Source organism: Aotus nancymaae, unplaced genomic scaffold (assembly GCF_030222135.1).
Source record: "Aotus nancymaae isolate 86718 unplaced genomic scaffold, 86718_ANA_hifiasm-v0.15.2.pri h1tg000155l, whole genome shotgun sequence".
NCBI classification, from domain to species: Eukaryota; Metazoa; Chordata; class Mammalia; order Primates; family Aotidae; genus Aotus; species Aotus nancymaae.
In genome coordinates this window covers 3,965,068-3,984,918 of record NW_026988570.1, presented here as the reverse complement: position 1 = coordinate 3,984,918, position 19,851 = coordinate 3,965,068, and the positions used below count along the sequence as shown (strand labels likewise).

The 19,851-nt window shown below is 41.0% G+C and overlaps 1 protein-coding gene across 6 annotated transcripts in view; it reads left to right on the top strand.

Moving 5' to 3' along the window:
* Positions 1-5,574, top strand: part of ST6GAL2 (ST6 beta-galactoside alpha-2,6-sialyltransferase 2) — an 86,668-nt gene extending 81,094 nt beyond the window's left edge. For all 6 annotated transcript variants that reach the window (XM_012474297.2, XM_012474295.2, XM_012474298.2 and 3 more), the window contains exon 6: positions 575-5,574. In XM_012474297.2, coding sequence (XP_012329720.1) covers positions 575-846 — 272 coding nt within the window. In that variant the 3' untranslated portion in view covers positions 847-5,574. The remainder of the gene's footprint in view (positions 1-574) is intronic.
* Positions 5,575-19,851: the final 14,277 nt, after the last annotated feature.

Genomic DNA, 19,851 nt, shown 5'->3' with positions numbered 1-19,851 from the left:
CAATGTTACAACTTTTCAAACAACTGTTTTGTAGTCAACTGATATTCAAGCAACTATTTTATAATCTAGTTTCTATAGCATTTGTTTCTTTGGAACATAACAGTCCCACCATTGCAAACCAGATGAGATATGTGTATAGAATGTGATACAGGAGACTCTAATTTGGGGGTTGCAAATCTGTCCCTCACTAGAGTGTGATTTCCTTAAGTTCATTGACTTCTTTTCCTCTCTCCTTACTGGGTCCACAGTGTGATTTCCTTAAGTTCATTGACTTCTTTTCCTCTCTCCTTACTGGGTCCACAGTGATAAACTGAATGAGCGAATATATATATATATATATATATATATATATATATATATATATAACTACATTTTAATATGCCCCCATACTCCCTGAACTGTATACATACCTCTTAATAGAAGTTATAACCTTGCAGATGTAATAATAATAAAAAAAGTTAGTGCAAAGTAAGTGTCTCTTGCCACAGTCATACCCCATCACCACCACACCCAAAAAATCATCCCTCTCATGTGGAGTTGTTCGTTAGATTCTAATTTTTTGTTTTCACGTCAGGAATCCTCATCATGATGTCCATGTGCAGAGAGGTGCACGTGTATGAATACCTCCCGTCCGTGCGGCAGACGGAGCTGTGCCACTACCACGAGCTGTACTACGATGCAGCCTGCACCCTCGGGGCATACCACCCGCTGCTCTATGAGAAGCTCCTGGTGCAGCGCCTGAATACAGGCACGCAGGGGGATTTGCATCGCAAGGGCAAGGTGGTTCTGCCGGGCTTCCAGGCGGTGCACTGCCCTGCACCCAGTCCAGTCATTCCACACTCTTAAAAAGGGTTACTTGGGAATCAATGTGCAATAAGGTACTACTGTTGTACTCAAAGTCACAAAAGAATACTTGAAGATAGATATTAGGCAATGTAGTTTTGAGTCTTTAAACTGTAATTTAGTGCTGGTCATGAGAATTCTTCTCTTTCTAAGCCATTGAGTATTTATTACCACTTTGAATATAGAAATGGAATTTTTTTTAAAAAAAAAATAAGGCTCAAGAAAGATGCAAAACAAAGGATAGCTGGAAAGAAAACACATGTATGGCCATGGGTATGATACCTCCGAAACTGTAAACAACTTTTTCTTCTGCAATGAGTACCCCTCATCAGGGTTGGTTTCAGTGACAGGTTTTGGTGATGCTCCTGACTGTATAAAGTGGTTTATGTTTAGAAACGTTCAAGTTGAGGTGCAGCATTTACAGCATCAAGCACATCACTCATACATGCATCCATCGTTAAATATCCTAGGTTTTATGACAAATGTTAAAATGATCACTCAGATGTGTTTAACAGCAAAAATTCCCAGCTCATCCTGGCAAAGGCTTGTGTTTCCAACCGTTGCATTCTTCTTCTCTGCTTCTCATTGCCCACTGAATGCTTTGCTTTCTGTGCATCAAAACAGATTTCTAAAACCAGAAAACATCAATCTTGAAAGGACCAAGGAAAAGCCAAATTCCAAATAGCACCACGGAGGAGACCCTTTGTTTCCCTGCATTATTTCATGACTCAACCAGGAGCATTAGTATCACATCCTCCAGGAGGCACATCACTGGCGAGTAACACAGAATCACGGGGCTGCAGGTGTCCCTGGACACTCCCCAGCTCTGGCTTTTCTGCCTTGCACCTCTAACCTGCAGATCTACCCCACAGCTTTTGCATAGTAAGTGACATACCTGACAATTGGCATAGCTCTGCTGGGGAAGACAGGGGACACCTTGCTCCTCCCAAACTAGAAGGAAGGATTTCGGAGCCATTGCTCTGTGCTTCTAGGGATGCATGCCTGTCTTTATTATATGGATTTGTGCAGGTTTTTATCAGCCTGCAGGAACTCAACAGTGGTGAGTGCTGAATCTTCACTAAATCTTCCTACAGACGTTTAGGAATCCACTCCTTGCTTTCACAGATATGTTTTATCTCAGCAGCATGACAAAGCCATATAATTAAATAATTTATGCAAAAGCATTGCTCATTAAGAAGGAAAATACGTAGATGCTTCAGAGGGAAAGGCAGCTAGAGGGAAATTTTCATCACAATATGTTAGCTATATTCAGGGTTGATTTTTTTTAATCTTAACTGTCACTTATACATTGAAATTTTTTTTTGCTACTAATATAGTGAAACAGAATCATTTTGTAATACCTTAATTAAACATGCTATTATTTCAATGTATAACCAAAACATATCTCTGTGATAGCGTTAAGATTTGTTGCAATGACAATAGCAGCTTAATTAAATGCATTCTCCCTTGCAAAGTGTACGAATGTCAGGAGAGCTTAGTGGAAAAGTTTTCTTTGTTTTGGGATTGGTTTCTTCTAGACTGTTCTCAGGACTACTTTCTTGAGCAAGAATGGCTTACAGAGACTGACGGCTTATGTTTGGTTAGCCTATTCAGCACATCTGGAGCTGGATAACAAGACATCTCCTATAGCTTATTATAATAGTGAAGGAGAAATTGGAAAGTTTAAATCACAACAATATTCAATAAAAGCCCATTTTTAGAGCTTTGTTATTAAGTCTATGAGAAGGGATAGATAACCTTGTCTTACATATTACCTTATGTCTAAGTAGACACAGCTGAGCCATGTTCCTTTCTAATTTCTTGACAGAACTTGGTCTTGTCCTTATGTTTACATGTGTGTAATAAGTTCAGCGACTCTGGAATATGAGTGAGGTGGCTCTGATGGATGACTGTTCCTCCTACGATCCTTGGGTCTTTCTAAGTCTTCCCTGCCATTAAAATGCCCCTGGCCATTGAAGTTCCTTGTACATTTTTACAAGTGGTTTTGCTTGTAAGCATCCTTATTATCCAGCACAGTGCCCCTTGGCTGACATGAGAACTTGGTTAGAGGAGAATTTATTGAGGTCGGTGTAAATATTCCAGTTCAAAAGCCTCAGAACCCCACACTTTAAAGATTTTTAAATAGCTTTTTGTTATAATCATTGTACTTTTAAAATAGTACTTTCAGTTTCATTGAGGTTACAAGAAAGACTGAAGAGTAAAGGAAATTTAATTACAATTTTTGCATTTATTATGGCCTTAAAGACTCTTGAGAATCAGGGTCTGTTCAACCGTCAAAAAATGTAATACACATATTAATATACTATTGACTGGGCATTCTTCTAGAAAAGTTTGTTATTTAGCTCCTAAAAAAAAGTTAGGCTGTAATAGTTAATGTGATGACTACTTCTAGTTTAAGCCAAATGAGTCCTAAGTGGCAGTATTTTGCCAGACATTGACTAAATCCATACATGCCACATTGACTGAATTCCAGTAAGCACACAGTTCTTCTGTGGAGTAGTTAACGAACAGTACATGGCACCTCACTGAATTTCTCCCAGGTTCTCTTTCTTCCAAAATCCTCCATCCTCTTTTGTGAAGGCAAGCTGATAAAAAATCCTCTTGGTGTAAGCTGAAGCTGTTAAGGATTCCTTTTTTCACTCTCAGGACCAACAAACATTCTTTTGTATTTCAAGATAATTTCACCCATTGTTGTTGTTGTTGTTATCACAAAGAAACTAATTTTGACCAGCAATGGCAATTCAACCACATCTAGATTCTCCCTAACTTATTTTTCCAGCCGGTCACACCAGGCAAGAGGGTAACCTTTAACAGACCTGGTGTTCTCATGGAATACCAATGCTAGTCTAGGGAGCTGACCTTTCCCATTATGTCCTTATAGAGCTGCTCTTACAGAGAACTTGTGCTCAGGACCAAGAGATGGTCAATTAAAAGTTGCATGTAAGTATCAGGCTTGTGCATTAAAATGGGCAAGGGAGGGGCTTTTACATTTTGAATTACCGGGTCTTTCCTTGTCTGCCTGAAAGCAGAGCTTTCAGAAACAGCACTTCCTGTGTCTGGTCCTCTTGGTCTTTCAGCCAGACGCTTAATCAATCCTGGACTCTCCAGTAGTCCTCAGTCATTGTAGCCTTAGCGTCTGCACCAGAAAGAAACGCTAAAATAATTGTCAGCATTTTCAAAATTAGGAAATCAAAGTAGCTGGGTCATTCTCTTACACGTGTATGAGCCAGTTCATTCTGCTGGGACAGATCAAACTTATGCTGCTGACTGACTCTTCTGAGCAGTAACACGTCTCCTGAATTAATTAGGTAGGTCCCTTTTGGGTGCATTAAGTGGGATCAACCTTAGATGAGCGCCAGTGTTTGATAGAAAAATTTCATACGCACGAATGCCATGATTCAAGTTCTCTCTCCAATTTTTCTTATAGATCAACATGCAGCACATGTGGCCAGTTACCTGGTTGAATTTCTGATTAGCCGTGGTAAAAGACAGAGAAAGAGAGTGACGTAGGACCAGGGGACTTATCAGAGAGGCATGAGTGAATCTATAGGCCAGGTAGCCTCCAAGTATGTTTTATTGTATTGCCTGTTTCGATTTCTGACTTTCTGATAGTTTAGAACTCTTACCCAGTGGTTACATGACTGATCAAGGCAGCTCCATCTAGAAATTAATTGTTTAGGTAAAATGTGCCTGAGTTTCAACTTGTCTTTTATACTCTGGATATTCTCATTGTGAGATTATTATGCCTGTTCCTGTCACTTGGGCATTATTTACATACTTGATAAATGAAAGGTATTTCTCTGTCAGTTCAGGGAAATAAAATGTAAGTTCTTGTTCTATTAAATGAATGAAGCCTTTTGGTTTAAAAAAAATCCAAAATATTCCTGTTCAAGCTTGAGCTGATTGAATTTAAAGAATTAAAGACATTGATCTAGTTCTTAGTATAAAAATTATACATGTAGATATAGTTATATAATTGTCTATATACATATCTACACACATGGTTGGTTTTATATTGTTCTTTTCATCAATATTTTTGACTGAAACCTTTAAAATAAATTTTATTTTAATTATGCAACCACTTTTTAAGAGAAGGAAGCAAATGTTATATGTCCTTCTGTTAAAAAAAAAAATTCTGTCCTCCACCAACCCCTTCCCACACACTCATACTCTGCACATCTTGGCTATGTTAAAATGGTCTGATAGAATTATTTAAAAGGCACTATGAAGGTAGAACATTACCTTAATGTTATATCCTAGTCAGAAGCCTGATTTCACACTGAACTTGGAAGGGAAGCTTGTCTATAGCTCATGGCTTTCAAAGATTGGAAGAAACATGTACTGGTTCTATGGAAAATACTCTTCTTGTTAGGTAGATTTCAAACAAAGAAATTGCATTGGTGGTGTTAAAATCTAACATTTATAACAAATCCTGTTTTACTCTAGAGGAAATACTTAGTCAATTCTTCCAGTGGAAACCAGTAAACTTTTTTAATAGCTATGGAAATTCTTTTGTATGATAATTTTTAAAATGAAATGTGTACTCTTCAAACTAATTAAGGCTTGAAGTTTTCCAGGAGTCACATTTTAAAAGTGTTTGTACACATTTTAACACTTTGATATTTTCTATTTTGGTTTTGTATATTTTTATGTATACACAATGTACAGACTTTTTTCTTGTAAATAAAATATGTTTTCATTTGTCTAGAAGTTTCTTGTTTTAATTCATAGAAGTAACACATACAAATTAGCAAGTGACAAAATAACAATCCATCCCTAGGAAAACAAATGGCAAAGCCGAAATCTAATTAGAAGACTGAGTGGCAACAGAAGGAACAGCAGCAGGCCTTCAGCCTTGAATATGGACGCAGCCTGGGCCTGAAACCAGAGGTGGAAGGCGGGGGGAGTTTCTTCCTGGGATTAACTGCCACATGCAGGAGAATGAAAGTGGTGAAATCAAGTGGAAAAGACATATTTAGGCTAACAAATCTTGATGTTGATTTAATAACCCAGCGTTTTGACGAATGCTTGGCTTTGTGAGACTCTTCCTCAGCTTGGCAGGGCATTATGTCTTGGAAAACATAAATAAGTTATTAGAGGAAAGCCTAAAGACAGCTGAGTCACCTACAACCCACCCCAATGTCAAATTAGCTTTGGTATTTTCATACTTGTGATGCGAAGGGAAAATCAGTTAATTAGTCTCCTGGAAAGAAATTGTCGGTCATTTGTGCTTTCTGTTTAGAATGTGAGGAAATCCTCAAATCAAGGAAGTCTTTGGGGTTTTCGATGTGGACAACGTGAGCAGGTAAGAAATTCAAAGTCATCTATCACCTCAAACAGCGGTGCGGAATCAGAGAGGACTCCCATCACCTTTGTGCTGTTGTCGTATTTCTTTCCCCACAGGATGACTGCTTTCTTCCAGGTAATTAAAACGTAGGCATGCCTGTGCCAGCCCTGATTGGGAAGGACTGGGGTGGATCACTGGGAGGATACCGTTCCATGCTCCTGAAGCAGCCAGGCACGCGCAAACCCCAGGAACTCTGGAGGCACACACGGGAGACTTGGTGTCCGTTAGCACTAGATGCTGCTGGGAGGATTCAGAGGAAGAGAAAGGAATTGTATGACATGTTGCACTCAGGGAGAGAGTGCTGGAGCTAGGGGAAGGACGTCAAGTGAACAGCAGGGTAGGGAGAGAAGGCTAAAGTGAGAGGGAGTGAAAAGTAAGTCCAGGGGTCCCAGATGCCATTTGCATATCAAAATCATCAGCTCGGAGACAGAACTACCTCGCAACCAAAGGCATACCCAGTCAACCCCACTGAATGCACTGATGTGCTGTGTTCAAGAGCCCCTGGTGCACAAAATGTGGTAGGGAGAAGGCTCTCCTGCATTAGATCTCTGCAAGTTCCTCATTGCCTAGAGCAGGAGCTGGCCCACAGCCTACTTTTGTAAATAAAGTTTTATTGGAACACAGCCATGCTTATTCATTCACATGTCTATATAGTTGCTTTCACTCTACAAGGGCAGAGCTGAATAGTTGCAGCAGAGACCTTGTAGCCACCATGCCTACCTTGCCCTTTACAGAAACGTTTTGCTGACCCCTGATCATGAATACAATCTGTGGAAAACCCTTTAGGCTGGTCTTGTGGTAGGCAATGTGCATGTAATCCTCACAAGACCACCTTCTAAAATAGATATTATATTAGCCCAGGAAAGTCGAAGTCAGAGAGGTTAGGTGTCACCCTATGACACACAGCCAAGAAATGACAGAGCCAGGCATGCAATCTAATCTTTGAATGGCTTCAAAGCCTTTGGCTGGGAGTATTGTGTTAGTCTTCTAACAGCAGTCTCACCCTGGGATACTGCCCTAATACTAAAAATTTCTACAGAGGATCATTACACTTTGAATATTGTGAGAAACTATGCTTTGAAATTTAAGGAGACTAACACTGGACTTTTCCAGAGGATTTTCCAGTCCTCTAAATCCCCAGAGCCCTGGAATCTTTCTGAACTGCATGTGTCAGTCAAGTACAATTTTTATTTTGTTATAAGAAGGCAGCCTCTCTGATTGTCACAGCCCAATCAATATAAAGAGTGCCTCTGATGTGGCGTAGAGAAAGTAGGCAGGAAAGATTAACATTCCACAAGCTCTATGCGCAGCCACCTCCTAGCTCAATTGTATCATGCTGGAGAGACAAGCCATACTTAAGAATGAGGCACCCCCAAGAAACTGATCAGAAAAGTCAAAGCAAAAGAAAAAAATCAATGACTTTGGAAAATCAATGACTCTTGTCATTGCTGGCCTATTATCCCAAGGATGGAAAAAAAGCTGGGGGCGGGGGGCATAGAAACAGCAACGTATCCTTTACTTTTTAAAACAATGCTGCCATGAAGAGGTTAAAAAAGTTTTGAGAGAGCCCAGGAGGGTGCTAGAAAACCTAGAAGAAGACATCCAGGGGCCTCGGCCACCCACATGAGCCCAAGTAGAGGAAAAGCCAGCCATGATGGTGACTCACAGAACTCATTTTTAGGAATATTGTGCAAGCAATTGCATTCTCGGAAGACTCTCTTCTAAAACTACATAGTAGGTATGGTGAGAAATATTTTCCCTTAACTAAATTTATTTCTTACCTCGAATCCCCTTTTCAATGCAAGGTAAAAATTACCCTATTTCATCTAATCTAAGACATCACTAAGTATAAAATGCACCATTCTTTTGCGCCCCAGTACAAAGAAAAATGTAATCAAACTAGAACATGAGTCTCCTGTCCTACTTAGGTGTGCACTGTGAAGCCCAGTAGCCATGAGCTGCATGTGAATTTGGCAGAGTTGAAATGTGGCCAGTCCTGAATTGAGGTGTGAAGCAGAAAATACAGGCTGGACTTCCAAGACTTAGTATGAAAGGTGAATGTAAAATACCTCAATAACTTTGTTATACTGATTACATGTTGAACTGATATTTTCAATATATTTCTTCAAATAAAAACATGTTACTAAGAATAATTTTGACCTTCCTTTTAATATCTTTGAACATGCTTACCAGAAGATTTAAAATTGTCTGTGCTCACATTATATTTCCAGTAAACAATAGTAACTTCAAACTTCTATATTTGTTGGAAAAGTTTTTTAGACTTATTTAGGCATAGGTTTTTCATTACATATCACCAGTAGATATAAAGGAAGGCATAATACGTGCGAAACTGATCAGTTAAATTATTCTTAAAACATTTATACTTACAGTAGTTCTCATCTGAATCACTTTTTGAATGAGTCATTAATTTCTATGATTTTTTCCTATTTTTTAAATTATACTTTAAGTTCTGGGGTAAATGTGCAGATCTTGCAGGATTGCTACATAGGTATGCACATGCCATGGTGGTTTGCTGCCTCCATCCCCCCATCACCTACCTTAGGTATTTCTCCCAGTGTTATCCCTCCCCAATCTCCCCACCCCCACTATCCCTCCCCTGGCCCCCACCCCCCTACAGAACCCAGTGTGTGCACTATCCCTCCTCTAACCCCCCACCCCCCAACGGACCCCAGTGTGTGATGTTCTCCTCCTTGTGTCCATGTGTTCTCATTGTTCAACACCCACCTATGAGTGAGAACGTGCCGTGTTTGGTGTTCTGTTTTTGTGTCAGTTTGCTGAGAATGATGGTTTCCAGATTCATCTATGTCCCTATGAAGGACATGAACTCATCCTTTTTTATGGCTGCATAGTATTCCATGGTGTATACATGCCACATTTTCTTTATCCAGTCTATCACTGATGAGCATTTGGGTTGGTTCCAGGTCTTTGCTATTGTAAACAGTGCAACAATGAACATACATGCACAAGTGTCTTTATAATAGAATGATTTATGATCCTTTGGGTAGATACCCAGTAATGGGATTGCTGCATCAAATGGTATTTCTTTTTCTAGATCCTTAAGGAATTGCCACACCATCTTCCACAACGGTTGAACTAATTTACACTCCCACCAACAGTGTAAAAGTGTTCCTATTTCTCCACATCCTCTCCAGCATCTGTTGTCTCCAGATTTTTTAATAATCGTCATTCTAACTGGCGTGAGATGGTATCTCAATGTGGTTTTGACTTGCATATCTCTAATGACCAGTGCTGATGAGCATTTTTTCATGTTTGTTGGCCACATAAATGTCTTCTTTTGAAAAGTGTCTCTTCATATCTTTTGTCCACTTTTTGATGGGTTTTTTTGTTTTTCTCTTGTAAATTTGTTTTAGTTCTTTGTAGATTCTGGATATTAGCCCTTTGTCAGATGGGTAGATTGCAAAAATTTTTTCCTATTCTGTTGGTTGCTGGTTCACTCTAATGATTGTTTCTTTCGCTGTTGCAGAAGCTCTTAAGTTTAATTACATCCCATTTGTCTATTTTGGCTTTTGCTGCCATTGCTTTTGGTGCTTTTGTCATGAAGTCCTTACCTATGCCTATGTCCTGAATGGTATTGCCTAGGTTTTCTTCTAGGGTTTTGATGGTATTAGGTCTTATGTTTAAATCTTTAATCCATCTGGTGTTAATTTTTGTATAAGACATAAGGAAGGAGTCCAGTTTCTGCTTTCTGCACATGGCTAGCCAGTTTTCCTAACACCATTTATTATACAGGGAATCCTTTCCCCATTGCTTGTTTTTGTCAGATTTGTCAAAGATCAGATGGTTGTGTATTTGTGGCATTTCTTCTGAGGCCTCTGTTCTATTTCATTGGTCTATATCTCTGTTGTGTCAACTAACAGGCAAAACAACCAGCTAGTATCAAAATGGCAGGATCAAATTCACACATAACAATATTAACCTTAAATGTAAATGGGCTAAATGCCCCAATCAAAAAACACAGACTGGCAAATTGGATAAAAAGTCAAGACCCATTGGTGTACTGTATTCAAGAGACCCATCTCACATGCAAAGACACATAGACTCAAAATAAAGGGATGAAGGAAGAGTTACCAAGCAAATGGAGAACAAAAAAAAGCAGGGGTTGCAATCCTAGTCTCTGAAAAAACAGATGTTAAACTAACAAAGATCAAAAGAGACAAAGAAGGGCTTTTTTTTTTTTTTTTTGAGATGGAGTCTCACTCTGTCACCCAGGCTGGAGTGCAGTGATGCAGTCTTGGTTCATTGCAATCTCTGCCTCCTAGGTTCAAGCAATTCTCCTGCCTTAGCCTCCCAAGTAGCTGGGATTACAGGTGTGGGCCAACATGCACAGCTAATTTTGTATTTTTAGTAGAAACAGGGTTTCATCATGTTGATCAGGCTGATCTCGAACTCCTGACCTCAAGTGATCAACCTGCCTCAGCCTCCCAAGGTACTGGGATTAGAGGCATGAGCCACCATGCTCAGCCAGTTTCTATGATTTTTCTATCTCAAATTGTCTTCTGTGCCACCAGAAGCAATGGCAATCCATTACTTTTAAAGAGCACTCCATGACTGTTTCCAGGACTTTCTTCTAAGCTACTGATACATTCTGTAATTATAACTGTTAAGTATGCCTGAAGATCAACAAAGCAAATTTCTGAGCTAAGAATGATAATTTATTCCTCGAGTTTACAATTAATCTTCATTTGTGACTTAATAGTTTTGGCATTTGCTGGCATTATTAGCAGACAACACTAGAGGCCAATGGCTTAATAGAAAAATATGGATGGTATACTTTACACTGAGAAAAAATAAGCAATTATAGTTTACCCTTGCAAATTAGGAAATAATTGCTATATTAATAAAGCAAGTTGTTGCTTTAATGTCTCCCAAATATAAGATTTGGGTTTTGCATCCATGACAGTTCAATAGGGTGTTTGGCCAACATCCTTCCACATGGGGAAAGTGGATACAGGTTTCTATAATTTGAGCTTCTTCCCCCTGCCTGATAGTTGCAGAGCCCCCCACGGCAGCCTCCACATGGACCACCGGATGGAGAGAGAGCTACAGGACCTCATGGACACTTTCAGGCCTAGCCTAGGATGGTGTGCAGGACTTCTGCCCACTGTGCTCTGGCCTGAAATCAAACACATGCTACCTATGTGACCTTGTGTGTATTACGTGATTTGGAAGATGATGTTGAATAGTAAGAGCTAACATTTATTTAGCACTTTATTCTATCCAGTGTCCTGCCATATCATACCACATGAAAGAATTTATTTAATATTTTTGATAAAGTAGCATTGATTTTGCATTTGACAAATGAGAAAACTGAGACAAGGAGAAATAACCTAGGTTACAGAGCTGGTAAGTGGCAGAGCCAATCTGGGTAGCTGGCTCCATAGCCCTTGCTCCCTTTGTTGTGCTGCTACTGTGTTATTGATTGTTAAAAGGAGCCTGCCCCAAAGCCCTATTAGCCACCAGACATACTAAACAGCCGTATTTAATGGACAGTATGAGACAAATAAAGGGTATTTAAAAATTAGCCTCTGTCTCCCTTTCCCAAGGAAAATAAGCCTGGAAAGTAGAAAATAACACCCATGGTTGAAACTGAACACCCACTATGTAGCAGATGCTGCACCAACATTACCTCATTAATTCTCACAACATCCTTGGAGGATAGATATCATCACCCCCATTTGATATACAAGGAAACGGAAGCTCTAGGAGGCTCTCTTACTTCATCAAGATCACCATGGCAGAGCAGAATATGAGCCCAGGTCCTTTTGCTCAAAGTCTGTAATACATTCATCCCACTTTTCTGCATAAGGAACAAAGTCAATGCAGGTATAAAGATGAGGGCTTCCCTGTGTCAAAAACATGGGGATATCCACCGTGAATGGGATTTCCGAGAAGAGTGTCTTAGACGCTAGCTCTTTTATGTCCTAACTCAGTGAAAACATCATAGAATGACTGCAACAAAGCCTTGGGGAGTTCCATGTGGCCATGAAAGCCATGTCTACAAACAAAAGTGCATGATGCAGGAACTAATATGATGTAGTGTTAAGGGAAACAAGTAAGATAGAAAACTGTATCTATGTTGTAATCTCATTAGCATAGACACACAAACATATTTCTCATAAATTTATACACAGATGTATGTATATGAGTCATACCTATATACTTATTTCTATGACTTAAAAATCTTTAAAGATGGCCTGGTGCAGTAGCTTATGTCTGTAATTCCAGCACTTTGGGAGGCCGAGGCAGGCAAATCACCTGAGGTCAGGAGTTTGAGACCAGCCTGGTAAACATGGTGAAACCCGTCTCTACTAATAATACAAACATTAGCCAGGTGTGGTGGCAGGCACCTGTAGTCCCAGCTACTCAGGACGCTGAGGCAGGAGAATTGCTTGAGCCCAGGAGGCAGAGGTTGCAGTGAGCTGAGGTCACACCACTACCCTCCAGCCTGAGCAACAGAGCTAGACTTCGTCTCAAAACAAACAAACAAACAAAAATAAAAATAAAAATCTTTAAAGATGCCAAAATAATTATAACAATAGTTATTATCTCTGGGCAGTGGTTAAAAGGGTAGTTTCCATCTTGTCCTAATACCTTCTATCACATGCATTCTTTAAAGGACAATAAATATAATCACAAATTTTTAAAAGCAAATTTAGAAAATATTAGGTAAGACTTGGCATCTAGTGAAAAGAGACTGGGCTTTGATAAATGGGATGAGTGATCAGAGAAGAAAATCCACATCCTGATTTTTGTTTATTCATTGTTTTAATCCAAGTGTGACAAGGGCCAGAGCCCCAAATGTCCACAGAAACACAGGCTGCACAGCACCCAGTGACCAGAATTGCATCTATATCTAAGGCCTTGTGGCAAGCACCTGGGATCACATTATTGATTAGAAAGGCATGGGTCAGTCCCTGCATCCCAAACTGGCTATGCGACCTTGTGGATATTACCTATTTTCTCTGAGTTTAGCTTCCTCATGTGTAAAATAGAGATAATGACAGTACCTACTCACTGAATTATTGCAATTGTTAATTTAGACGCTGCATGTAAATTATTTAACACAGTCTGACACCTAGTGAATATGAATTGTTGGTGGTATTATTATTATATTTTGATCTCCCCAGTCCAGTATATCTAAATAATTAATAGAAGAGAACACTGATGAATGCTAGACATTGCAGATGGTTGCTTTTTCAGGGAAATTTCATCTGCTTAAATTTTAAAAGTGGTATAAAACCAAGTCTTTGTGGTGATGATTTGTTTTCAAGGCTCTCTAAACAAAACTCTGCAGGAATCCTTTTTCATGAAATGAGAAATACAGGTAAATATGTTTTTCAACATTTTTTCTTGTTCCTCTTGTGGGTTTTTTTTTTTTCTCCATATAGAGGATCTGTGCCTGCTGTCAAGAGGTCTCCGATTCATGGCCTCAAGGACGAGGTCAAACATGTCTAAATGATTCTTGTCAGAATCTGCACTTTCACTAAACAAAATGAAGCTAGTAAATGGAGTGTTGCAAACAGCACAGCTACTGTCTGCATTCTCTTCTTTCCAGCTTCACACTGTATTAGAGCTTTCCCATGGTGTATTGGTTATTTTGCTGCACAACAGACCGTAGTGGCTCAAAACAAGAGTGATGTGTAATTCCTCATGCTTCTGAGGTTTTGCTGGGCAGCTCCTCTGCTCATTTCTCCTGGCACGCTCCAGGGGCTGCGTTCAGCTGGAAAGGCAGCTGGCTGGTTGGTTCAAGATGGTCACATGCACATGTTCAGCAAGTAGCATTGGCCATCACCTGGGTTCCTTCCTTTCTGCTCCATGGAGCCACCCAGGCTCCACTTCCAGCAGATCTCGAGGCAGAGTCCTAAGAGGGTAAATGGGAGAAGGTAAATGCATGTCTCTGGAAAAGGGACATGCATTGAGATGGGATGGTTTGTGGCTGTGGAGCAGTTCACCACACTTGAGTGTGAGCCCTCACTTCTTCAGCAGCAAGCCAATTGCTCCTTGCCCAAGTCACTGTACTTCCACTTTCCCATGACTTTATCCAAATTGGGAGCAAGATTCCCCACCCATAGGAAAGCAGAGAGATGTTCTCCCACAGGACAGCCTGCAGTTGACTCATTGTTGCCAATGCAGCACACTGGGGTCCCCTCTACATGGCAGAAAAGAAACTGTGCACCCCATCTCCCCAGAATCCTCACTCCATATGGGTCTGGGTAAGACTGTCAATCGGAGGCACTCAGAGGAGATTTCAAAGATAAAAGAGTGTGAAGGGCCATAAGTTTCTAGAGGCAAATGGGGGCAGGATGTGAGCAGATGCGTGATTTACAGTGGCTTCCTAGCAAGCTCTGGAGACCACTCCTCCCACCGGCCCACTTCATTACTTCTACGAGAATAATGGCAGGAGCTTGCCAGAAGTTCTGGAAAATTATGGGAGCTTCCTGGGGTGCACTTAAGAACTCCCCCTAGGTGTGCCAGCTTGAGATCGCTGGTAGCAGCTTCCCCAACTTTCACTCACGTAGTTCTTCCAGCTGTTTGTGCAAGCCACTATTTCTTTACATTAAAACCTCTCAACCTTGAGTGCATCGTGTGGCTTCTGTTCCCTATTTGAATGTTGAAGGATACAGTTTTTCTTACCAGAGGATTCCTCAGATCTGACCAGATATGAAGGTAGTGGACATCTATCTTATTGCCAGTGGAAAATGGGATGTTTACCACACACAACATGTTGTGGCAAAGCCATTAAAGTTCTCAAATGCAGTTAGTTGCCTGGAACCAAGTGACTATAGAAGGCCAACTATGGGAAAGTGAGCAGCTGCTACATGGAATGTTCTGATGCAAATGAAGAGTCCAAGGTTTAATATGGGGCTTAATGGTTATTTCTCACTGGACTGAAGATTTGGGGAAAAAGCAGTGACATGCTTGTTGCTTTAAATTCTCATCTTAAGGCATGCATAGAGAGGTTCTATGGCTGTCCTCAAGAAACCCCTTATTTCTCATAGCCAAACAACCAGGACTCAGGGAAACTAAGCAAGACAAAATTGAATCCTGAGAGTGGTTGCATTATAATGCAAAGTGAAATTGCAGTGTTGCCTGGTGTAAAGTTAAAGTGTTGATCTGGAAAGAATGTCCCTGAGATTAGAATGCAATCAGTATGATCCTATTCCTATGATTCTGAGGACCTTGAATCGTCCCACATCCCAGCAAGCCTCCCCTGCCAGAGCAGCCCTTTCTCCCCAAGCAGAGTAGGTGAGCCTCCTCTTACTTGAAGACTGCATAATAACCTCATCTGAAGTAGTTGCCTTGCAGGAGTTGACAATTCTCCCTCAGACCCACCTCACCAACTCTCAACACTTTCACATCTGTATTTAGAATGTAATAATAGCTATGGACTCACTGTGGACCATAGGGAGAGATATAAAAGGTGATCACAAAAGAGATTCTATATGTGACATGGTTTGGCTCTGTGTCCCCACCCAAATCTCATGTCCAGTTGCAATTCCAAATGTTGGGGGAGGAACCAGGTGGGAGGTGATTGGGTCATGGGGGTGAATTTCCCCCTTGCTGTTCTCATGATAGTGAGTGAGTTCTCATTAGATCTGGTTGTTTAAAAGTGGTAGCACTCCCTGCTTCACTCTCTCTCTCTCTCCTGCCGCCATGTGAAAACGTGCTTACTTCCCCTTTGACCTGCTGTCATGATTGTAAGTTTACTGAGGCTTCCCCAGCCATGCTTCCTATGTAGTGTATGGAAATGTGAGTCAATTAAACCTCTCTGCTTTATAAATTGCTCAGTCTCATATAGTTCTTTATAGCAGTGTGAGAATGGACTAATGCAATATGCATCAAAATAATTGTAAAATTTTATTGGTTTACATTGAGTGTAACCTGGAGAATATGTATAGAAATAGATTCTGAAATAAGATTCCTGGTAAAATCTCTATTTGGCCATACTGTTTCAAACTGCTTCTCAAGTTATCCATCAGGCTGCCAGATCTGAATGAGTGCCATAGTTATAGAAGGCTCTGTAGTTAATCCAGCCTTCAGGGCAAGATGCCTTACATAGGGGACATATGTCTAGCAGGTCTGGTGTGAACATTAGCAGGCCCTGATAGAAGATTACATATGGAAAATCCCTTAAAATTTTTGAATAAGATCATCTTCTCCTCTCCTCTCCTTTTAAGAAATAACTCCTGACATGCTTCTGGGCCGTGGTAGCATCTGTGTAACTCAAGATGCACAATAAGAGTTGGTTGTTCTCTAAGTCAGTGGTCCCCAACATTTTTGGCACCAGGGACTGGTTTTATTGAATACAATTTTCCCACAGAGAGAGGTTGGGAGTTAGGATGATTTCAGGATGAAACCGTTCCACCTCAGATCATCAGGCATTAGATTCTCATAAGGAGCGCACAACCTAGATCCCTTGCTTGCATGGTTCACAATAGGGTTCCTGCTCCTATGAGAATCCAGTGATGCTGCTGATCTGACAGGAGGCAGAGCTCAGGTAATAATGTTCACTCACCTGCCACTTGCCTCCTGCTGTGAGGCCTGGTTTCTAACAGGCCATGGACCAGTACCAGCCCACAGCCCAAGGATTGGGGAACCCTGCTCTAAGTCACTGAACCACAAAGCTGAGCATGGTAGGTGCTGTCCATCATCAAGTTGAACTGCCATGTGGGAAATTGGGCTTAAAGGCACAAGTAAGTTGCTTGAACAAGTGGCTCCAACTTCTGTGCACCTCTTCCTCTTGCAACAACACCTTTTCCTCATCTCACACCTGTGGCCCAATAGGAAGTTCCCAATGACCAGTGGACTGAGGAAAAACAGCAAAAGCAAAAAAGAACTCTTGACTCATTTTCATATGGTTCTGCTGGCATTTTTGAAAGCTAACAGCTGCAGCTCTATGGCACCACAGGGGAGTGACCTCAAGGGCAGTGGGAAGGGGGGGTCCTCCCAGGCTTCTTCACTATGCTGCAAGGAGAGGGGCCAGAGGTATGGAACCACATTGAGTGAGAGGCTATGGCTAATGGCATCACAGGATGTTCAGGGACTTGGAAGGAACAAGAGTGAAAAATCAATGACAAGTTGCTCTGGGAAAGAGTACTTAAATGGACCTTTCTGAAGTCACAGAGCATGAGGACATGGGTCCCCTGGAAATTCTTCCCGACTATGGTAGAGGCAGCTCTTATCAAACAGCAGAATAAGGTAGCCTGATGAGTGAATGTCAGTCACTCTTTCTGCCACCTCCCCAAAGGGGGCCCACTAGACCAGTATGTGAAGTGATCATACTGAGAGATTTTATGGTCAAGTATGAGCTCAACAATATGAGCTTTCCCTTACCAAAGCTGACCTGGCCACAGCATCTACTGAGAGCTCACCCTGACTGGAGGTAACACCAAGCCCTCTCATTTAGCAGCTTTCTTTCTGGCAGTCAGCTGGCCAGCTTATTGTGTATATTGCACCTGCTCCCACATCACAGGAGGTGGAGGCAGGGGAAAGGATCCATCTTCCCTGGAATTATTACTTTCTCTGAATATGGATTCACATTCCCTACCTGCAATACCTCTGCTGGTGCCTCTACTGGACTTTTAGAAGTCCTCACCCACTGTCATACCGTTCCACAAGGCAAGTCTTCTGACCAGTTAACTCATTTTACAAGCAGGAAGTGTGGTGATGAGCTTATACCCATGAAATCCACTGGTTTTACCATATACATCACTACAAATTTTAGTATCAATAAGCTAATAGCAATGTGACCAGGGACCAGTATATATTGTCATTTTGCCTGTAGCTAGAACACATGGATCAAGGAACGTCTCATAAACCTCTAGCAAAATATTGGCTCCCCCTCTCTACCTCATTGACCTTGGGCATTAGTTATGGGACTCACTGATGCCAATGGAACATAAATAGATGTGCCTAGGTCTGAGTCATGCATTTTTCTAACCTCATTTTTTTGTTGATTAAAGACATTTTGCATTTAAAGGAAAGGCCACAATTTAATTTTTTGTTACTGCAGCTTTATTCTTACAACCAAAAGAAGCCTAGATGATTCACCCAAATCTCCATTTGGATTTGATGTTTCCTCCTTAGGAGAGAGTCTGGCAGTGGATTCTAGCGCATTACTGAGAAGTGACCGAAGATCTTTCAGACTTGTTATCACAACCCATGCCTTGCCTATGTTCCTTCCCTCCCCAGATATCTTACAGGAGACCCCAAGTGTACAATCTGCCATGATTCAGTGCTAAACCATTTATTGTGCTCAATTAAATGCTTATCAAGAATGATGCAGGTGCTAATGGGATGTGTATGCAGGATCAAGCCTTGACATTTTGATATATCTTTTTGCTGGCTAGTGGCAGTGGAAAGGAGCTCTGGGAAGGTTAAGAGTTAATATGTTGCCACTGCTCCAGGGGGACTTAGCAGAATAGTAACATGGACGGCTGACCCTGGAGTTTCTAAAAGACAGCATTTGAGATTAAAAACTTCATGAGCCAAAATGTCAAGTTTGTAATTACTTTCCCAAAGGAGTGAGCTGATAGTGTATTATATTCCCCAAGCTTTAATTGCAGGCAGTACTTCAATGGCAGACGGGAATACCTGGATATATGTGAACAGCCTTGATGGAGAAAAGCCTCCTCTTCCCACTCCCCACCTCACAAAGAAAAATAACAAAAGCAAAACTCCAAGGCTATAGGAGATCAAAAATCTCTTCTTTGATATTCTATGCCCTATCCAAAAGTGCTGAGAACAAGCTTCTCTTTCCTAATTGTGGTCAGCATTGTTAGTGCTCTCCAAAATCCAGGTTCTTTCCTTTGGGAGTACAAAATAATTTTATTCTGAGGCTAAAACATATGTTTCTGTCTTCATTTGCAAGGTGTTGCATCCTAGAGGAAGAAACATGCTAGGTGGAGGGGATTGTATGGGAACTTTGGGTACTCTGGGTTGTGAAAGTTCAGAGCTGTCATACAGTTTCATATGTATGAGGCCAACAAGTAAGTCAGTATGAGATGTTCAGATTGGGGAATGGGCAAGGATGGAGGGAATCCTGTAATAGAAGGATGTGCTCCTGGGGCTAAAAAGCAGTCAGACTCAGGTTTTAGAAGAGTGAGTGGGAAGTTACGGGGCATGAGTAGTTTCCCAGGAGCCTTGACCCAAGATACACACAAAGACTTCATTTCCCAACCTTCCTTGCAACTGTCGGTAGTCACATGACTGAGGTTAGCCAATGGAATGTGAGCAGAGATGGTGCACACCATATCCACCCATGGCCTCTACAAACTTGCCACATTACATGTCCAAGTTTTTTCCCCCTCTGCAACCAAGTGACAAAGGCTGTGTGACCTTGGGAAGCCACTCTTTGAAAATGGCAGACCTTCCATCAGCCTGAGCTCTACAGCAATACAGATCCCTGTTAGGTCAAGACAGAAACTTTGGTAAAATGGTTACTTAACACAACTTGGAAAGAAGGAAACCAGTTGAAATGCTGCTTGCCGTTGCATTTAACATGATGCAAGAAAGAGATGAATTTGAAAATTTCTGGTCCGTTTACAAGCAAAAAAAAGGAGAAGGGAGAGAGAGAATAGAGAATGTGTGTAAATTTG